Source organism: Chiloscyllium plagiosum, unplaced genomic scaffold, assembly GCF_037043375.1.
Source record: "Chiloscyllium plagiosum isolate Xiang-an unplaced genomic scaffold, Cpla_swu_hap1 HiC_scaffold_12, whole genome shotgun sequence".
Lineage (NCBI taxonomy): Eukaryota > Metazoa > Chordata > Chondrichthyes > Orectolobiformes > Hemiscylliidae > Chiloscyllium > Chiloscyllium plagiosum.
This window is the reverse complement of record NW_028270150.1, coordinates 73,222,949-73,244,505: the sequence shown is the minus strand read 5'-3', so window position 1 is coordinate 73,244,505 and position 21,557 is coordinate 73,222,949. Positions and strand designations below refer to the sequence as shown.

General features: G+C 39.4%; 1 protein-coding gene across 3 annotated transcripts in view; it reads right to left on the bottom strand.

Moving 5' to 3' along the window:
* tiam1a (TIAM Rac1 associated GEF 1a) overlaps positions 1 to 21,557 on the bottom strand; it is a 333,343-nt gene that overhangs the window by 196,943 nt on the left and 114,843 nt on the right. For 2 of the 3 annotated variants that reach the window (XM_043700702.2, XM_043700705.2), the window contains exons 2-3: positions 4,596 to 4,765; positions 2,037 to 3,083 (exon numbers count right to left, since the gene is read on the bottom strand). In XM_043700702.2, the coding sequence (XP_043556637.1) occupies positions 2,037 to 3,071 (1,035 nt within the window). In that variant the 5' untranslated portion in view covers positions 3,072 to 3,083; positions 4,596 to 4,765. Of the gene's footprint in view, positions 1 to 2,036; positions 3,104 to 4,595; positions 4,766 to 21,557 lie in introns of all 3 variants that reach the window. The other variant, XM_043700703.2, reaches the window with a different exon arrangement.

Below are 21,557 nucleotides of genomic sequence, written 5' to 3'. Positions count from 1 at the left end.
ATGGTGATATCTGCAACATGTGATATAACTGGAAGCTTTTGAAACAAAGTTTAAAAGAAACTTCCAACTGAAACTTGCGTTTTGGGCATTAATTTTGTGCATCAGTAAGTGAACTGTTAAGTAATATTCCCTCCAACATTTATAACCATTGTGACTGTAGAGCAGCCAAATTTAGTTCTTTCACAGATCTTAATTACTGAACACCACCAAATATAGGAGCAGGATTAGGCCATTTGACTCATCAACTCTGCTCTGCCATTTGATTATGTTTCTCAACTCACTCCCCTGCCTTCTCCTGAAGCCCTTCAGCCTCTTATGAATCAAGAACCAATCTCCATCTTAAATACACTCAATGACTTGGCCTCCACAGCTTTCTGCAGTAATGTGTTTGACAGATTAATCACCCTCTGGTTGAAAAAATTCCTTATTTTATGTCTAAAGGGACATCCCTTCACCCAGAGGCTGAGCCCACAGGTCCTAGTCTCTCCTACTTCTGGAAGCATCTTCTCCAAGTCCACTCTATCCAGGCTTCTCAGTGTTCTGTAAGTTTCAATGAGATCCCTGCTCATCTTTCTAAATTATATTCAGTACAGACCCAGAGTTCTCAACCACTCCTCATATGTCAAGCTCATAATTCCTAGGGTCATTCTTGTTAACCTCCTCTGGAGCCACTCCAATGCCACACATCCGTTCTTTGATACAGGGCCCAAAACTGCTCAGAATATTCCAAATGTACCTTGACCAGAACCTTTATACAGTCTCAGTACATCTCTGCTCTTGTATTCTAGTCCTTTCAAAATGAATACCAACACTGCATTTGCCTTAACTGTCAACTGAACCTGTATGTTAACCTTCAGAGAATCCTGAACTTGAACTCCTAAGTCCCTTTGTATGCTTCAGATTTCCGAAACCTTTTTCTCATTGAGAAATTAGTCTATGCTTCTATTCTTCGTACCAAGTGCACAACATCACACATTCCCACATTGTATTCCATCTGCCACTTCTTTGCCTACTCTTCTAGGCTGTCCACATCCTTCTGCAGCCTCCCACTTCGTCATCACTATTTGTCCCTTCAGCTATGTTTCTGTACAAAGTACATTCTGGAACAACTATTACCAACTGTGCACATTTTTGCATTTTGTCACTACAAAGCGAATGTTTTTTCAGTGTGCTAACTATTTGAACAAAGCTATTTAGCCTCAGAACGGAGAGATCAAGACTGGATCACAAAGTTTATGCAAAGAAGTAAATGAATTTCGTGAAGAAATATTATCAAATTATGACAAAGACAATGGACCACGGAATTAAACTCGTACAATTTGAGGGCGGATCACTTGAAATTCTTCGCACAAAAGAAAGGGTGATTATTATATAGCTGAATCCATGAAGTTGAAATCTGCAAGACTTCCTCAGCCTGGGAGATGATTGCTTAAGGCGCATGTGGGTGGCAAAAGTATTTCTTGCAACACTGAACAACGATAAATTGTGGGGCTTTCAATATATGGTTATTAGCAGCTTTAACACTACAGAATGACAACATTTACAGCTCACTAGCAGAGCACACTATGCTTTTGACTTTTGTTCCTTTTTTAAACTGCTGATATACTGAAACATGCTTGAAATTAGATTGCCTGGACATCAAGCTAGCTTCGTGTATGTAACAGCAGTCAAATATCAATTATTATTCTTGGTCACGGGAATTTGAAGAACCCATTTCAAACTGTCTATTAACTTAGCACTCCAATTAACTCGCCAGAAATAATACTTTGCAGTTTGCAAATTCATACATATGGGTTTTCCTCCAGCCCACAACAGCTGGAATCTTATTTTTAAATACTAATTGATATTGCTGCTTCAAAAAAAAGTCTAATTAAGAATCTTTCTGGCCACAGCTAAATAAAACAGAAATAGAATTAAACTCCAAATACTGCTGACTATTTGACATCAAATCCATCATCCTCTAAGTTTCTATAGTTAACCAGTAATTGTCAATGGCTTTAATAAAAGCCAACATGATTTTTTATTCTATGCATTACCTGTGTTGTTTTGGACCTTCTGACATATGTGGTTCTGTTATCAGTAACATGGCTTATTCGTCCTTTAGACGCTCCTTCGGAAAGGCAATGGGACTTCCTGCATGGAAGCGTTGAGGCAACATATGAATGAACACTTGCATTTTCTCCAGCTGACCAGGCCACAGCATTTATATTTTCTGGCTGTATTGTATTATGTGAATGAGTCCTCAAATTCCGAGGGAGTGTCTTAAATCTGTTTCTTCGCGTTTTGTTCATATTTGCACCTGTTGGTTTTTGGCTATATAGTTCATTTAGAGAGTTAGCACGTTGGTTTCCACTCAATTGTTCTAGATCAATAGAATTACTGTTTATTAGCCTACTTTTCTCATATCCCTTGTCATCAGTATTATCCAACAGATCTTCTGTGCTGGTTAACCGATCCTGACTTAGGTCAGATAAGGAGAATTCCATACTATCTTGTCGCCACATATCAGCAGATTTGGATCGTTTTTTCTTGATATTTGTGCTTTCTAAAATGGTCGTTTCATCTCCAGTAACTAGATGCAGATCTTCAATATTTGCTTGGGAAACAGAGTCTAATCTTATTTCATCAAAATTCTCTATAACATGGATAATATGATTGTCCAAACAAATGTCAAGCTCATCCCTTGAATGGAGTGGCTGGACAGCACTTCTTCGCCTGGTACTGGAAACTGAAGAACCTGTATGGTAAGACACAGGCCTTACACTTTTACCCATTCTACCCACCCAAGATGGACGACCAAATTCTTCTTCTAAAGCATTATTAAGATTTCCTGGATGACTGACGTCCAGGCCATCCCTTGCCAGTGATTGTGGGATACTGGGAGTGCTGCTAGACTTAGTGCTTGTTTCGGAATTTCTGTGTGTAATCCTGACTGCTGAGGCAGGCCTGGCTCTTCGTGAAGTTTTAGTTGGAATGCGAAGTGACCGAGACATGTGCTTGCGTGACAGACCTGCACGCTCATCTCCAGAAAACGCTCGTTCACTATCATTCTGGCTCTCTGAATTTCCCATCTTTTGAGACGTCTAAGGAAAAAAAAATAAGTCTTCGAAAAATAAGTTTTGTTTTGAGTTATAAAGAATTTTTTAAAAACACATTAACATCAGACTCAAACTTCCCTAGATCAACGATTTTCAGAAGAATCAGTTGATTTTCAAATGCAAATTCATATTTTCAAAAGTGATTTATATATGCTAACAGGAAGTCAAAATAATCCAAAGGAGAAAATGTCCATTACTCCTGGAGTCAAATTATAGAAACAGATTAGAAAGTGACCACCATAATGAGAAAATTCATGCAAAGTATTTTGAATTGTGGCACCATCTGAACAACTAGGCTCACCATGGTTCTACCTAATCTGATTACTCGTATATTTTTTGGTCTCAAAAAAGCACTCATTACCCACATCATAGGTGCAGGAAATTTCCAGGTGCAAAGATGCTGTGGTGAACATGTCGTGCTTTTGAAAGACATCATCTTGTTGCTTCAGATTTTCTTCAGCATCTACTTCAACTTGTTTTGCTTAAATTAAGGTAACCACTTAAACAAAAACAGATTCTTCAGTAGTATGTGCTTACACCAGTACAAAACAAAAAACATCTTTGAGTTCCAAAAGCTAAAGGAACCTTGCACCCCAATGTAAATCACTTGGTTGCTTTGATGTTTATGGTAATTGCTCAAAAAAAATCAGATTTTAAGCTCTTGAAGTTGTAAATTGCTTTGGAAAAACAGATCTATTATGTACCTGTGACAAGTCCTGGAATTTTCAAAACATAAGGGAGCTCAAATAGAAAATTTCACCACAAAAATGAAAAAAAGGTTGGCTGGAATGAATGAACACAGACAATATGTCAATTTGCAGCTCAGATTGAGGTTCTAGATGTAAATTTGCTCACTGAGCTGGCAGGTTTGTTTTCAGACATTTCATGATCATACTAGGTAATATCATCAGTGAGCCTCCTATGAAGTGCTGGTGCTATTGTCCCTCCTCTCTATTTATTGGCCTTGTTTCTTAAGATTGGTGATGTAATTTCCGATTCTTTTTATCAGAGGATGGTAAATGGTCACGATGACGTTACCTAGTATGGTGACAAAACGTCTGAAAACAAACCTGCCAGCTCGATGAGCAAACTTACATCCAATATGTCAATGATCTTTCTATTAATGACTGATGATTTGGTATTTAAATGAAGAATATAGAATAGCTCTTACTTGAAAATATTACATTTAAAAATTTTTATATGTACTAAACATATGTTACAATACTATCATTAAGAATCTGTAACATTTGAAGTTGTCTTAATAGAAAATCGCATTTCTATAACAAGATTGTTGGCAAATTACAGATTAAAACTCAAAAATTCAAATCATTTTGTTGACTGACTTATCAACAACTTTCAACTCTTGAATTTGCAATTTTTTGTAGGTCTTCATTTTTGGCAACTTGGAATAATGCACATGAGATGCAAAAAAAACTCTATCCCCTGAAATTGCAAATAAAAAGATATAAAATACCAAGACTAAATAAAGAACCTTACCTTGGAGATTGGTGTTGAAATCAAACAACAGTTCACCGAGTCTTCAGGTGGAGTACATGCCAGAAATTAAGGCATAGCAATCAAGTTACCAACATTACTGTGACTTTCAACACTTACTAATCCAGGTCTTCTTTAGAATTTAGCTTCAGCAAGTGAATTTTAACAGGAGCCTGAAAAAAAGTTTATGGTTACAATGAATTAATTTGAAGATAAAAACAACATGACCATCACTCAAAGAAAAAAAACAGCTTGAAAGGATGCTTTGTAATCACCAGATTCATCTTCCAAATACTACAGGATTTAAATATTTTAGCTGAATGCATAGAAAACTTGTAATTTAGCAAAAATACCTTCCAAAATTGTCAGGATATCAGATAGACAGTTTTGCATTTGATCTTCTACTTCCATGATCTATCATGTCCCAGGACTGTGCAACCTCACTAGTTTGTTTTGATATGAAATTAAAACAAACCTAGAAGGAGTTGCAATGTCCGAAGGAAAACCAATCCAGCCAGGACTGAGGGGATGACTGAATACAACATGTAATGCACAATTTGTGTCAATTAAAGATTGAAGGTGGCTCAACAAGAAAATTTCCTTCATTCAGTTTTTTCCAGACCCTGTAGGAATCTCAAGAAATAATTTTATCTGAAGGTAGGAAGATATGGAATAATCAAAATCAGATTGCATGCCAGCAGGGCCTCTGGTGCAGGCATACAAAAGAACAGATCCATTGATTGCAAACCTCTGCCAAAGCTGATAAATATTTAGGTTCAGCGGTTTTGAATTTCCAATATTGAGAGAGCGAGCATTTTTTAAACCAGCCTGTACCAGACATTTACTTGGGGCTCTGGCCTTCTTGCTTCATACTTCTCATCTGTATTTCCAGTGAATTGATATGGGAATTCTTTATAGAAAGCGAGAATTTAGCTTTCATTACATTCACTCCCAACATGAGCCAGCAAAATTTAATTAAATCCAAGCTGAAAACAGTTTGATACATTTCGAACTAAATGTAAAAATATGGCTTTTGAGTTTTCATTTCAATTTACAAATAGTGTTTAACATTAGCTCCTACAAAAGAAATTACTGCAGACCTTCCAGACCAATATGTAAAAAAAATAATACTTTAGGTATAAAATAATTGCAAACTAATACCAAGTAACTTGTGTCTGTTTTTTTTTTAAAAACCATTCCAGTTAACAGATTTCAAGCTTCGAGAGCATTTTAGTTGGATCAGTCAGTACTGCCAAATGCTGAGCATGCGATTTAGTACTCCTCAAACTTGTTGCCAATGTGACCCCATGAAGCTCATATTTTCATGTCTCCTCTGTGAAACCAGTGACAGCAGGAGCACAATTATTATACCTCAATCAGAGCTCCAGGGCTGTCACAGAATTCATGATTTTTAACTTTCTGCTCATGACCCCACCTTGAGTCCCATTCCCTACTTTAGGGAGGACTACTGTAAACATCCTTTACCATGTTTGAAAGTAATCTGATTTGTAAGGCATTTAACCTAAAATACGTACGACAATTGTAGGTTAAAACAGATATGAGGGGAAAAGGTGTTGCATGCTATTGTAACGAACACCGAACTATACACAAGTGGAATATGCAGTATAACAGTCGTAACTGTGTGGCTAAAATCTTGAAAATCTTAGGATTTGATTCGAGCCAGCAATTTGATTTTATTTTGGAAATGCAAAATTGCACAATAAAAGTGCAGTCACTTCATCCAGTCTACTGTGGGGAGCTAATAAAGTCTGAGGTGACTCGGGTGGGAGTGATCTCTTGCTAAAGAGGACAGCAGAGGCTGCAAGAAGTGGGAGAAAAGGGCAAGGCTGCCTGTGAAACGTAGCAAATGAGGTAAGGTGGTAAGGAAGTGGAAGCAGAGGGTGAGACTGCAAGGCGTTGAAACAGAGATCAAGGAGGCACCGTGACTAGGAGTAGAGGGAGTGTCTGAACATCATGGGGGTGTGGCAGGGGAATCTGCAAGGGAGATGGGAAAGAGCAAGAAATGCTGCAAGAGAGTGAGAGAAACGTAGGCTGAAGGATGCGATACAAAGAGGCAGGCTGCAAAGGAGAGGGAACAGATGTAAAACACTCAGAAGCTAAATCAGCGAACTAGGGTCAGAAAAACCTCAAATCACTGAGGGAACTAATTCCTTGCAAACGAATGTGAAATCTCTACCTTAAGGCTGCATGTGTTTGCAAAATTTATGGACAGGGTAGGGTGGAAAATCATGTATAGGGTGCTATTATGAAGTCTACTGCATGAATTGTCAAATTTGGGTCTCAGATTCAGATCTTGGGTACAATACAAAAAGGGTGATAATGCCCAGCTAAAATCTTCCAGTTTAGCGCATATATAACGGAAAATACATTAGATGTGACTGAACCAATGTTTTGAAGGCGTCTTTAGGGTGATAGGTTTTTCTGTAAAAGGTTTGCTGATAATTTATACTCATTGTGTTGTGCCAATTTAATTCCTGTCGTGTCTCAGAAATTAATGCTTTGCTGTTGTGCTGTGCTTTATATTTAATGGAGAATTGCTAATTATTGAAAACATTGTTGAATTCTTCAAATTCTGCATCTATACGAGTTTAAACACACCATGTGCCAATATCTTTTTACGAAGTATAAGCTCTGAAAATGAAAAAAATGCCTTGACAAACTATTCAAGTTCTTGAGAAAAAAACATTTTCTGCCCTGATGAGAAGGGCAATTAAAGTGAAAGCTGCTTAAGTCAGGTAAATTGGCATGCAGATTAAAAGGTGGATAAAGTTAAGATTAGGAGCAGAGCAATTACAGTTACCTGAGGAGCAAAAACACACCATAACCAATGCGATGCCATTATTAAATTATTACATATGCCAAAATTGTGACAGAATGCTTAAGCTGATATAAAAACTAGAACATAATCACAGTCATCACATTTCCTAAGAAAATAAACATAACTCAGAAGAGATTACATTTTCTGGAGGAAAACAAATTAATGCTATTATATTTATTCAACAACTTTACAAATGGAAAAAAGATTCAATGTGTGAAGGAGGAGATGGCATGGGGCAGGGTGACACTAGGCACATGGACACACAAGATGGCCGCTGAGCCATCAGTTGACTGCCAGAGTGAGGGAAACAGCAGGGCAGATACGGACACTGCCACCAGACTGCCAACACAACGCACTCACAACCCAGTTTAAGGCAGGTGGCGGAGAGATTACACAATTGTAACTAACACTGTGTCTGGGTCCAGCCAAAACATCTTCTCGAAATGAAACCCTTCTCAGGAAGAACAAATTGCGCCCATTACTACAGCAATGGTTTTCCGTGCATACATTGAAACTGACAACATCTACACTGAAACTGACAATGACCACGTGGAAATTAACAAAGGCTGCGCTGGAACTGACAAAGCCTGTATCAAAACTATGATTCTACAATGATTGCCAAAAACAAACCATATTACAAAGATAATAATCTCATCACTGACCTATTGTATCACAAGATATACAGTATAAAAGTTTCTTGACATGTGCTCCGGGTCGAGAGAAGACTCGCAGCTGACCACTGTGCTGTTGGTGTCTTTCTCTCCCTGGAGCTCCAGTATTTCCTTATGCAATAAACTCGGTCATTGAACCCCAGTTCTGACTCAAAGACTGGTGTTTTTCCCCCACAACAATGTGCAACACGGTTCATCTTGTACACAATGGAGCTTTTTAAATGGATGGCCACTCACAAATGACATGGTCGTGTAGAATGTAATCACATTTGGTTCAATTCTAACATTTATACAAAAGATGCTTAATTTATTTTCTGATTTACACCCCTACCCACTCTGGTCAGCACAATTAAAATGTTAAAGACTAAATTGATAATGTTAAAAAGACAGAACTGACCTCGAGTCCCATAGCTGTACAACCTGAAACACATGCAGGTGTCACAAAACAATTGTAATTCAAACACATCTACTTCCCTTCATTGACAGTGCAACATTACACATTTAATCAAAGCTTAATCATCTTGATGTTCACTTTATTACTTCATTTAACAATTAAACCTAGCAGGCATTGTGGAACACTTCTTCATTCATGTGGTAAGCAAAGCAGTCATAGTAGTTCCTGGTATTGTGCAGTCTCAATTCTCTCAGTAACAATTTCAATTATTTCAGTTGTGGTTCTCTGAGTGGGAGCAAAAGAAACTGGATTGAGATTAGCAAATGAAATTCATACAGGGCCCTTAAGAGTCTGCAACAAGATGTATCTTTTATCTAATAAATCAGGATGGTTTCAAAAGTAGATCCCAGAGGAGAAAAAGCAGTCTCAAATCTTCTCTTGGACCCCACAAAACATGTTTTTAAACTAGAACCAGGAATAATCCCTGCAAATACACACTTTGCATTTGCAAATACGCACGAAGGATAATAGGAGTTGGTAGCTTGAAGTTAACTCTTGGATTTCACAAACTAATTCTTATACCTTTGACCAGCATAAATTTCATATTAATTAATTGGTGTGACCAGACATCAATGGGTCAATGATTTATAGGATTACTCCTACTCATTTATGCACAAGTGTAACATATTGAGCATTTCTTTCAAATAAGTTTTTCATTTATTTGCATTATTTTGAATACTTAAAGTCAAAGCCAACATTTGCTTCAATTGGGGGAAAAGTAGTCTCCTCACCCGGGTCTAAAAGTATTGGACACAGGCATAAGGGTTTGTGGCCTGTCAGAGAAGCAGTTCAATACATTGAAGGGTGATTAGCAAGGTGAAATATTTTATGATTGGACCAGTCAAGGAGGTCATGTAAAGGATGCAGCTGAAGTGTAAAAGTATGTACATAGGTAGATTGTTATTGTATCGAGTTTTCAGACAATTAATAGGAAGACAGAGATCCCGAGACTGTTTGATGCTACAAGCAGTGAAAATCAAAATGGAACGTGAAGACATCCAGTAGATCGAACCAAAGTGAGAAGGGGAGACAGTTGAATTCAGCAAATTGAGATACAAACCTAGATCTAAAAGTGGTACTGACGAGGAGCATGACAGTGTTGTCAGTTTTAATGACTAAAACTGTAGCTAAGTGTTCAAGGCACAACTCACTTAGATGGGAAGATAGTTTTTTTTAGATACAGAACATGTCAGAGGTGAACAAGCACAAGTGAATTGAAGGCAAGTTAGCTCTGAGAAGGGCTTAGTCGATGCGTAATTACTTTTATTGAAGCAAAATCTTGAAAGCTCTGAAGCAACAAATGTTGTTATTTTAAGCCTGCCTTGGGTCACCACAACAATTGCCAAATAATATCAAAAGAGTTCAGAATCAGCAACAGCCACATATTTTAGGACTTCTGAAATCAAACAAACCTAATCTGTTTCACTCAAACTAGTGGTAAGATTCTGGTATGTCTAAATTTTGAGGCTTGGTAGGGGAAGTCATTTTTTTTAATGAAACTATCATTCCTCCTTTCCTTGATTTCCATCTTCCTTTCTTTTTCCTGTGCCCCTTCGATTTCCTTCTTCCCAACTTCCTCTTGTTTTTTTTTGGTTTCATATTTCTCTTCACATATCACTTTCTTTTATCCTTTGTACACGGCCACTCCCCACTTTAAGGTTTTGGTAGTTTGCCAAGAAATCAAGCTGAGCAGATTGCAGAAAAGGCAAGTCATGAGTCACTGGATGGTAAACAACTGCAATGCACAACAGACAATCAAGTTACACTCAAACTCCTGTCAAGACATGCTGTTCAACAGATAAGGAGAAAGTGAGGGCTGCAGATTCTGGACATCAGTCAAAAAGTGAAGGGCTGGAAAACCATAGCGGGTCAGGCAATATCAGAGGAGCAGGAGAATCGTCATTTCAGGAATAAGCCCTTCATGTCGACTCTCCTGCTCTCAGATGCTGCCTGACCTGCTGTGCTTTTTCAGCCCCACACAGCTAAACAGTTGAGTCAAAGAATGGGTTTGCAAATAAAGGCCAAGAATTATCTGACCTGGGTAGGTATAGTGACTGATTGCCAAGAAAGCAGATAGAAAATAGATAGAAGGAGATAGACAATAGACAATAGGTGCAGGAGTAGCCCTTCGAGCCTGCACCGCCATTCAATATAATCATGGCTGATCATTCCTAATCAGTATCCTGTTCCTGCCTTATCTCCATAACCCTTGATTCCACTATCTTTGAGAGCTCTATCCAACTCCTTCGTAAATGAATCCAGAGACTGGGCCTCCACTGCCCCCTGTGGCAGAGCATTCCACACAGCCACCACTCTCTGGGTGAAGACGTTTCTCCTGAGCTCTGTCCTAAATGGTCTACCCTGTATTTTTAAGCTGTGTCCTCTGGTTCGGCACTCACCCATCAGCGGAAACATGTTTCCTACTGCCAGAGTGTCCAATCCTTTCATAATCTTATACGTCTCAATCAGATCCCCTCTCAATCTTCGAAACTCAAGGGTATACATGCCCAGTCGCTTCAGTCTTTCAGTGTAAGGTAATCCTGCCATTCCAGGAATTGACCTCGTGAACCTACGCTGCACTCCCTCAATAGCCAGAATGTCTTTTCTCAAATTTGGAGACCAGAACTGCACACAGTACTCCAGGTGTGGTCTCACTAGGGCCCTGTACAGCTGCAGAAGCACCTCTTTGCTTCTATACTCAATTCCTCTTGTTATGAAGGCCAGCATGCTATTAGCCTTCTTCACTACCTGCTGTACCTGCATGCTTGCCTTCATTGACTGGTGTACAAGAACACCCAGATCTCTCTGTACTGCCCCTTTACATAAATTGATTCCATTGAGATAGTAGTCTGCCTTCCTGTTCTTGCTACCAAAGTGGATAACCATACATTTATCTACATTGAACTGCATCTGCCATGCATCTGCCCACTCACCTAACTTGTTCAGGTCACCCTGTAATCTCCTAACATCCTCATCACTTTTCACCCTGCCACCCAGCTTTGCATCATCAGCAAATTTGCTAATGTTATTACTAATACCATCTTCTATATCATTAACATATATTGTAAAAAGCTGCGGTCCCAATACTGATCCTTGTGGAACTCCACTGGTGACTGCCTGCCATTCCGAAATGGAGCCGTTTATCACTACCCTTTGTTTCCTATTAGCCAACCAATTTTCAATCCAATCTAGTACTTTGCCCCCAATACCATGCACCCTAATTTTACTCACTAACCTCCTGTGTGGGACTTTATCAAAAGCTTTCTGAAAGTCCAGGTACACTACATCTACTGGATTGCCCTCGTCCAACTTCATAGTTACATCCTCAAAAAATTCAAGAAGATTAGTCAAGCATGATTTCCCCTTCATAAATCCGTGCTGACTCTGTCCTATCCTGTTACTACTATCCAGATGTGCAGTAATTTCATCCTTTATAATAGACTCCACTGAGGTCAGACTTACTGGTCTATAATTACCTGCTTTCTCTCGCCCACCTTTCTTAAAAAGTGGTATAACATTAGCCACCCTTCAATCCTCAGGAACCAACCCCGAATCTATTGAACTCTGGAAAATAATCACCAACGCATCCACGATTTCCCGAGCCACCTCCTTCAGTACCCTGGGATGCAGACCATCAGGCCCCGGAGACTTATCAACGTTCAGACCTAACAGCTTCTCCAACACCAAATCCTGGCAAATATAAATTCCCTTCAGTTCAGGTCCTTCAGCCACGGTTACCTCAGGGAGATTGCTTGTGTCTTCCCAAGTGAACACAGATCTGAAGTACCCATTTAATTCCTCTGCCATTTCTTTGTTCCTAGTAATATATTCCCCTGTTTCTGTCTTCAAGGGCCCCACTTTTGTCCTAACCATTTTTTTGCCTTGCACATACCTAAAAAAGCTTTTACTATCCTCCTCAATATTCTTGGCCAGTTTACCTTCATACCTCATTTTTCCTCTGCGTATTTCCTTCTTAGTAATCCTCTGTTGCTTTTTAAAAGCTTCCCAGTCCTCAGTTTTCCCACTTATCTTAGCTATGTTATACTTTTTCTCTTTTAACTTTATATGTTTCTTTACTTCCCTCGTCAGCCACGGCCGCCCATGCCTCCTCCTGGGATCTTTCTTCCTTTTAGGAATGAACTGATCCTGCAACTTCTGCATTATACACAGAAATATCCGCCATTGTTCCTCCACGGTCATCCCTGCTAAGGTATTGCACCATTGAACTTTGGCCAGCTCCTCTCTCATAGCTCCATAGTTCCCTTTATTCAACAGAAGTGACAGTCACTTCCGACTGTACCGTCTCCCTCTCAAATTGCAGATCGAAGCTTATTGTATTATGGTCACTACTTCCTAATGGCTCCTTCACTTCGAGGTCTCTGACCAATTCTGGTTCGTTACACAATACCGGATCCAGAATTGCCTTCTCCCTGGTCGGCTCCAGCACCAGCTGCTCTAAGAATCCATCTCTGAGGCACTCCACAAAGTCTCTTTCTTGTGGCCCAATACCATCCTGATTCTCCCAGTCTACCTGCATGTTAAAATCCCCCATAACAACTGTAGTGACATCTTTGCGACAGGCCAATTTCAGCTCCTGATTTAACTTACATCCGACATCCAGACTACTGTTTGGAGGCCTGTAGATGACTCTCAAGAGGGTCTTTTTACCCTTGGTATTTCAAAGCTCTATCCACACTGACTCTACATCTCCTGACTCTAGGTCCCCCCGCGCAAGGGACTGAATATCATCCCTTACTAACAAGGCCACCCCACCCCCTCTGCCCGTCAGTCTGTCCTTACGATAACACGTGTATCCTTGAATATTCATTTCCCAGGCCCTGTCCACTTGAAGCCACATCTCAGTTATCCCCACAATATCGTATCTGCCAATTTCCAAAAGAGCCTCAAGCTCATCCATCTTATGTCTAATGCTTCGTGCATTCATATATAGTATTTTTAATTTGTTACTGCTCTCACCCTTCCCATCAACCCTTATTTCACTCAACCTTACAGCATGATGCCTTTCCGAGTTTTCTGCCTCATTAATACAGTTGTCTTTCTTGACTTCTCTTGTTCTAACTTTCCCTTCAATTTCCTTTTTAAACATCCAGCTTGTCCCCTCCCCCCCCCCGCTACTTAGTTTAAATCTAGCGGTGTTGCAGTAGAAAACCTGCCTGCCAGAATACTGGTCCCTAACGTATTAAGGTGCAAGCCATCTCTCTTGTAGAATTTATGTTTACCCCAATGATCCAAGAACTTGAATCCTTGCTTCCTGCACCAGTTCCCCAACCACACGTTCAAGTCCATTATCTCCCTGTTTCTGGCCACACTAGCCCGAGGAACTGGAAGCAAACCGGAGATAACCACCTTGGACGTCCTGCTTTTCAGCCTTCTTCCTAGTTCTCCGAAGTCTCGCTGTAGTATGTTCCTCCTCTTCTTCCCGACATCATTTGTGCTGACATGTACCACCACCTCTGGCTCTTCACCCTCATCCTTGAGGATTTCCTGCACTCTGTCCGCGATGTCTTTCACTCTAGCACCAGGAAAGCAACACACCATCCTTAAATCCCGTCTGCTGCCACAAAAACCCCGGTCAGTTCCTCTCACGATGGAGTCCCCTATTACCACGGCTCGGTGCGATGTCCGACTCTTCCGCTCTGCCTCTGCGGCAACTTTTGATTGACAAACTTGGCCGCCTTGCGAACTGGCAGTGTCATCAGTCTCTGCTTCCAAAAGCTTCAACTTGTTCCTGACAGGTACTTCTCCCGGGGTCTCTTGCACCTGTCTCCTCTCTGCCTTCCTCATCATTTGCTCTCTTCTGGCATGATTAGTGTAATAAGATGAAGGCCCCAAGCCACACAAACATGGAATAATTAGCTCAAACACCATGAAAATACCGAAACTGTCTTCAGATTAAATTATTCAGCAGGCAGGCAACCAAGCTGACAAGTTGAGATTGTTATAACCGGTCCCCAGATGAGACCCCTAATTTGTTATGATCAGAGGTGAGAGGGAGGTACTGATACTACTTCTTTATTCAAAACTATCCAGCTGTTGGACACAAGATGAACATACAAGGGATCTCTTCCCTCATGGATGTCTTTGCTAATTCCAATGAATTTATGTTTTAAAAAGGCCATAATTTAACCGGGTTTTCTGAAGTTAAACAAAGACTGAGGTTATTAGTTCTTAAAACACGAGGAAAAATAACATCCAATGCATAAACAGATGGAGTAGAAATGAAAAGGGAACAAAAAGCAAAAAAGTTCAAACAGATATACAAAATCAGTCTTTGGTTTGTCTGTGCATTGAGTTGGATGTTGAAAGAGGTGTTAACTCTACCAGTTGAGCAATTCTAAGATTCTGGGTTTTGCAGATTCTCTGAAAGGAGTTATCCAGTTTCCTGTTTGACTGTGGCGTTTGACTGACAATTTGCTTCCAGCAATCAATGAGGGGGACTGGCCATTCTTTTCCTTTATAACAGCAACTGCAGGGGTGTTGAATGGATGTTTTCAGCTGTAATGTTCACAGCACACTCTCACCCGGTAGCACCACACACACACACACACACACACACACACACACACACACACACACACACACACACACACACACACACACACACACACACACACACACACACACACACACACACACACACACACGTTCTTCCCCTGCCCATATCTTTATGCCCACAGGTGAGGGATGCAATTCACCTCAGATAGTTTAGCTTTTTCATATTTTATTGCTTTAAAATGTTCCTCCAAAATTCTTCAACACTTTTATATATGAGATTCCAGGATCTTTGGAGGCAGAGTGAAATCCATGAAGGAATTTTCTAGCTATTGAATTACAAACCAGAATTGGAAAAATGTATGTTCTTTTTTTCCAAAAGTACAACAATCAGATTTACATTAAATTCAATATTTCTGAAAGCAATATGATCTGTCACGACACATGGACTGACAAATAGATAGGCTCAGAAGCCATCATGACAAACTGCATTTATACAGTAACTGTGACTTAAAATAATGTCACAAAGCATTTCACAGCAGCATTATGAAACAAAATTGGACAGTCAGCCACATAAAACAGATATTAGGATCCCCTTGGAAGGATCAGTTCTGGATGTTGCCTGGAATGGAGAGGAAGTCATACGAGGATAGGTTGAGAGTTCTCGGCCTTTTCTCGTTGGAACGGCGAAGGATGAGGGGTGACTTGATAGAGGTTTATAAGATAAGATGATCAGAGGAATAGATAGAGTAGACAGTCAGAAACTTTTTCCCCCGGTACAACAGAGTGTTACAAGGGGACATAAATTTAAGGTGAAGGGTGGAAGGTATAGGGGAGATGTCAATGGGGGGGTTCTTTACCCAGAGAGTGGTGGGGGCATGGAATGCGCTGCCCGTGGGAGTGGTAGAGTCGGAATCATTGGCGACCTTTAAGCGGCATTTGGATAGGTACATGGATGGGTACTTAATCTAGGTTAGAAGTTCGGCACAACATCGTGGGCCGAAGGGCCTGTTCTGTGCTGTATCGTTCTATGTTCTATGTTCTATGATTGGTGTGGACCCAATGAACCAAATGGCCCGTTTCCACGCTGATGGGATCCCTTGATTCTGCCAGGATATATCTCCTTATTGTTTACTTCTCTTTCAAGTTTCGTATCATCTGCAAACTTCAAAATTATACCCTAAATACCCAGTCCAGGTCATGAAGTGACAATAAAAGAACAATAACCCAAACCTAGCATCTATCCTGAAGAATAACTCTGTACATCTTCACTCTATATATTTTTTCAGTCTTTATGCTGCCACTATAATTTTCATGTTTCTCTGTATTGTCCAAACTAAACAAAGCCCAATCATAGGAATGTATGTTTTCTTTTGTTAAAAAGTACAGCATACTGTCAGCTGGATTATGAATTTTTACAGAACAAATAACATCCTCCAAGGCCACTGCCATTAAATTGAAACGCTTGTACTCATTTAGAAAGTCTAATCTGCACCACCCAGTTTGTTGAAAGTCCAAGGCAAAGTTTCAAGTAGAGGTGTACTGTGTGTGGTACTTGAGAGCTCTGTATTCTCAACCATGCAATCAAAACAAAACACAATATGGGAAGGCACTGAGCACAAACCATGGTGAAAAGGGTAGCTTTGAAGAACCAATAACTCACAGGGTGGACAACTGCATTGGTATATATTTGCAAGACGACAACAATAAAATTTTCTTACACCCATGATCAAACACTAAACAACACTTATGTCATAAAGTTCCAAAATTTTAAAAGAAACTAACCACATCAACATTTTTAAACTTCAACAATTTTCACTCGAATATATCAGTGGGAAGTGTTGTGTAACCAGAAGTGCCATCTTTCACCATTGTTGTATCAAGGACTTGGCAGTATGTAAATTGGCCTGCCATAAGTTAGCAGGAACTACTCTTCAAAAATAATTTATTGCCATTCTATTAAGCTTCTGTCAGCTTAGTTTTGCAAGTCAATTAATTGTTTAAAAAAATATGAAGCCTAATAACTCTCAATCAACAAACCAAAGTGAAAATTGTACTAAACAATGAAAATATTCTAAACTATACTATTGTTAGGAGATTAAACACCCCACCATATACACTGATTGAACTGAAATGCTTAGGACATTTAAAAAGAATGTCAAAAAATGTTTGGTAATGATTGAAAAAATGAGTGGCGAGCTTCTTGAAACATACAAAATTCTTTAGTGACTTGATAAGATAGATGCAGAAAGTTTATTATCCCTTTTGAGGGAGTCTAGGACAGTGCATAACTTCAGAATAAGGGTCTTACATTAAAAACAGAGATGAGGAGGAAGTTCTTCTCTAAAAGAATTGTGAATCATGAAATTCTTTACCTCAGAGATCTGTTGAGGCTGGAGCCCTAGATACGTTCAAGGCTGAGATAGAGAAGTGAGTGAGGAAATCAAGGTGATAGGAAAAAGGCAGGTTTGAAGATTCAGATCAGCCAGGATCTCACTGAATGATGGAGCAGACTCAACGGGCTAAATGGCCTACTACTGCTCCTAGGTCTTATGGGCTTACAACAAAGAAATGTGAATAAGCTGAGTGCTCTTGCAGAGAGTCAGCCATTACACAGTCATGATTAGCTAAATAATCTCTATCTGTGCTGTAAACTTTTATGCTGAAAAATGTGTTGCTGGAAAAGCGCAGCAGGTCAGGCAGCATCCAAGGAGGAGAATCAACGTTTCGGGCATAAGCCCTTTCATCAGAAATGCCTGTTGCATGGAAGACCTCAAATGTAAAGTCTGTTTCAATAATGGTTTTAATAATGCACTGCATTGTTTTGTTGCTTGGCCTCAAGGCAAAAGGAGGTAGTGCAAATTTTAATTATATAGTGTGGTATGGATCTGGAACGTTTTGTGCTTTGATGATGATCCTCAAATAAACTTTGAGGACAATAATTCTAGTAATGAGATGGTGTCATCTCTATGAAATATGAAGAAATGTTCATGTGTAATAGCATAAAATAATATAGAATAATGTATGATGCATTTTTCATAATCACACTTAACCATACTCAATTGTATAGTCTAAAGATCCTTTATCTTGGAATACACATTTCCAAGATAACTTTTGTTTTTGAAAATCTCTATGTCAAGGTACAGTTGATCATCTGTGGCTAGCATGGATTTGTTTTCCAGCTTTGCAGAAAAGGAAAGAAAGAAAGGTTTTTTTCAGTCATAGTATTTTCAAAATGTACTGTATTTGGTATGGTCAGAACACCTGAGAAAATGTTAAACCATTGCAAATTAATCAAGTCTGAATTACAAAAAAAATCTCAATCTTTGGTGGCACAGAACTTGAATACGGAAAAGATGGCTGAAATTTTTCAACTTGCACTCATCAGTACACATGCAAGAATGCCAAATTTCAAACAATCACAATAATTTGTATAACAAGCGTCAAGTGTGCTGATTAGCTGAGGTATTGCCATGGATAAAACAACACAGTACTTTAGGCACCCAAGCTCCTGGGTAATTCAAAAAGTGCAAGACTTGAACAAATGTTTTCAGTTAGAGAAAGAGCCCTTATGTATAGATATATTTTAGCAAAACAAAACACTGACCATCAGATGTGATTCCTTGATTGTTCAACAACACAACTGCATTAACAGCTACATGAAGAAAACATTTGAGATAATTAATCTAACTCATAACATTGCCCATTTGTGTCTGCTAGGAATAATGTACACTCATACAAAAATCTATTCTTTACAAAGGAAACATATTCAAACCTTTTGCCTTTTTAAAATTAGCCAACAATTTGGGAGGCCTTTACTGCATGTGGCTTTCTCCATAGCAATACCTTAGCCAAAGTTGACTTGTTAACAAACAACTCCCTTTTTACCTGTTATATAAACTGTTTTGACAGCTTGAAATTTGGCATTCTACATTTTGTCCTGCTAAATGCAATAGGATAATAGCTTCAGCACCAGATAATGTTTCAGCAACATTTAAAACCTCAATTTTGATTTGTGTGAACACTCAAGATATGTACCAGTGATCAGCTTCCACAAAGTCAATTAAACCACTCAAATTAAAATTGCCAATTACGAGGGCAGGCGCCAGTACACGCGCCAAAAAATATTTCGGACAATAAATAAATGATTCAACAGAAAACCAAAAGAACAGTGGATGTTGCAAATAAGAAAAAACAGAAATTGCTGGAAAAAACTCAGCAGGTCTTGCAGCATCTGTGGAGAGAAAGCACAGTTAGTAGTTCAGGTCCAGTGACCCTTCTTCAGAAGAGTTTTAAAGCTGTTCTGAAGGAGGGCCACTGGATGCAAAATATTAACTCTCTGCATTCTCTTCAAAGATGTTGCCAGACCTGCTTAGTTTTTCTCATTTTGTTAATAATTCATAGCCCTCAAAAAAGCAATTACTCACAAAAAACATGTCTGTTATAAACATAACCTGCATAAATACCTGGGTTTTCTGTTTCAACATAACACCATTCAAGACACTGCCTATAATTATTTCAAAAGAATCTACATCTGACATTGGGAATTAAACTGCAAGCGTACAACTTCAATCTGTCATTTTAAAACTGTGTCCATATTCCCAAATGATCCTATGTTCCAAAAGTTCCCTTTACTATTTCATTCTTTTAAAAATGCTTGATTATTTTGTAAACCAATCACCCAGAGGATCTTCATAGAGCTACTTAATTGTTTTTACACAAACTAGCTTTTTTGTACATAGAGGAATTATTCCAGAGGTTGTAAATTTGCAGTCCATGTTATGACACAGAGATATTGACATATATTCTAATGTTCATAGCTTATGATTATTATAACACTTTGTGGAACATTAGTTAATTTGAAATATTTAAAAACCTATTTACTACTATCCAGAAACATCAAAATAGATGAGCAGACTTGAAAACAGGTTAATCATGTTGATGACACATCAAAAACTAGGGTTTAATGAAGAGCAGGAAACACAATCAATGTACTACAATAAGATGGAAAAGCTTTGTGGGGAGTAAAATATTTTTTTGAATGAATTAACAATGACCAATACCATTACTATAGTGACATGAATTTCTACACTGTCCAGGCGATATCAGCGCATTATACGACAATTTATGCCATTAATGTAATAAAACGCCCAGCATTCTGCATAGGAGCATTACGAAACACAATTTGACACTAACTCTCAATGAGAAAGTTAAAAATCACACAACACTAACTTATAATCCAATAGGTTTATTTGGAAGTACTAGCTTTCAGAGTGTTGCTCCTTCAGGTAGCTGTGGAGCAGGATCATAAGAATTTCTCGCAATAGAACTCTATTCCTGAGGAAGGGCTTTTGCCCGAAACGTTGATTTTCCTGCTCCTCGGATGCTGATTGAACTGCTGTGCTTTTCCAGCATCACTCTAATCTAGAATCTGGTTTCCAGCATCTGCAGTCCTTATTTTTACCTCGCAATAGAATTGTGTCATGCAACTGAAACAATATATTGAACAAATTTAGATTGCTGTGAAGTCTTTCATCTTTTGGAATGGCTTGCAGGTTCTGGTTCATTGATATGTAAATCCCAGAACTTCTTTCAAGTCACATTCCTGAGATAACAAGGTTTTATGATTAAAGGTGACAGCTCAGCTCAGACAATACATTAAAGGTGTGAGATTAGAGTCTGTCTGTATCTCAATCTTGGAGACAGTGAGGTCTGCAGATGCTAAAGATCAGAGTTGAGAGTGTGTTGCTGGAAAAGCATAGCAGGTCAGACAGCATCCAAGCAGCAGGAAAATCGACGTTTTGGGCCGGAGCCCTTCTTCAGGAATGAGGTCAATCTTGAGCCAGTCTACAGAGGAACCTCGATTAATTGAGCGAGATGGGTGGGCAATATTTCATTTGGATAATTGATTATTTGGTTAAATGATCTAATGCTTGTTCTCTGGGGCTCAGAGTTTTCTGAAGTTTCTTTTTTCTATCTCTGTTTGCCTTGCTCCCTCCCTCGGTCTCAGGGGTTGTTTCTAAGCAAATACACACTTGTGTGTAAGTGACCTGCAGCATTGATGAAGCTCCCGACCCTCATCAGTTCAATGGGATTGGCACTGAGCATTTGCTAAATCCGCTCCCCTTTCAGGAGACTAGGCAGCAGCACACTGCGTGCGAGCCCCCACCACATGAGGGGAGGGGAGAGACAGAGCACACAAGTGAGAGCAAGCATGAGAGCAAGCGTGTGTCTGGTGTAGTGTAGTGCAAGGTAGTGTAGTGGAGTTACCTGTAGAGAGACATGAACCAAGGTCCCTGTTGAGGCCATCCTCATGGGTACCAAACCTGGCTTTCAGGCTCTGCTTGGCCACTCTGCACGGTTGTGTGTCGCCCAAAGTCCACTTTGGAGGATGGTCACTCAAAGACCCGAAGTCCAATGCCCCTGATGGGAGAAAATATCTGGTAATTGTTGCACAGTGTCCATTCATCTGTTGTCATAGCGTCTGC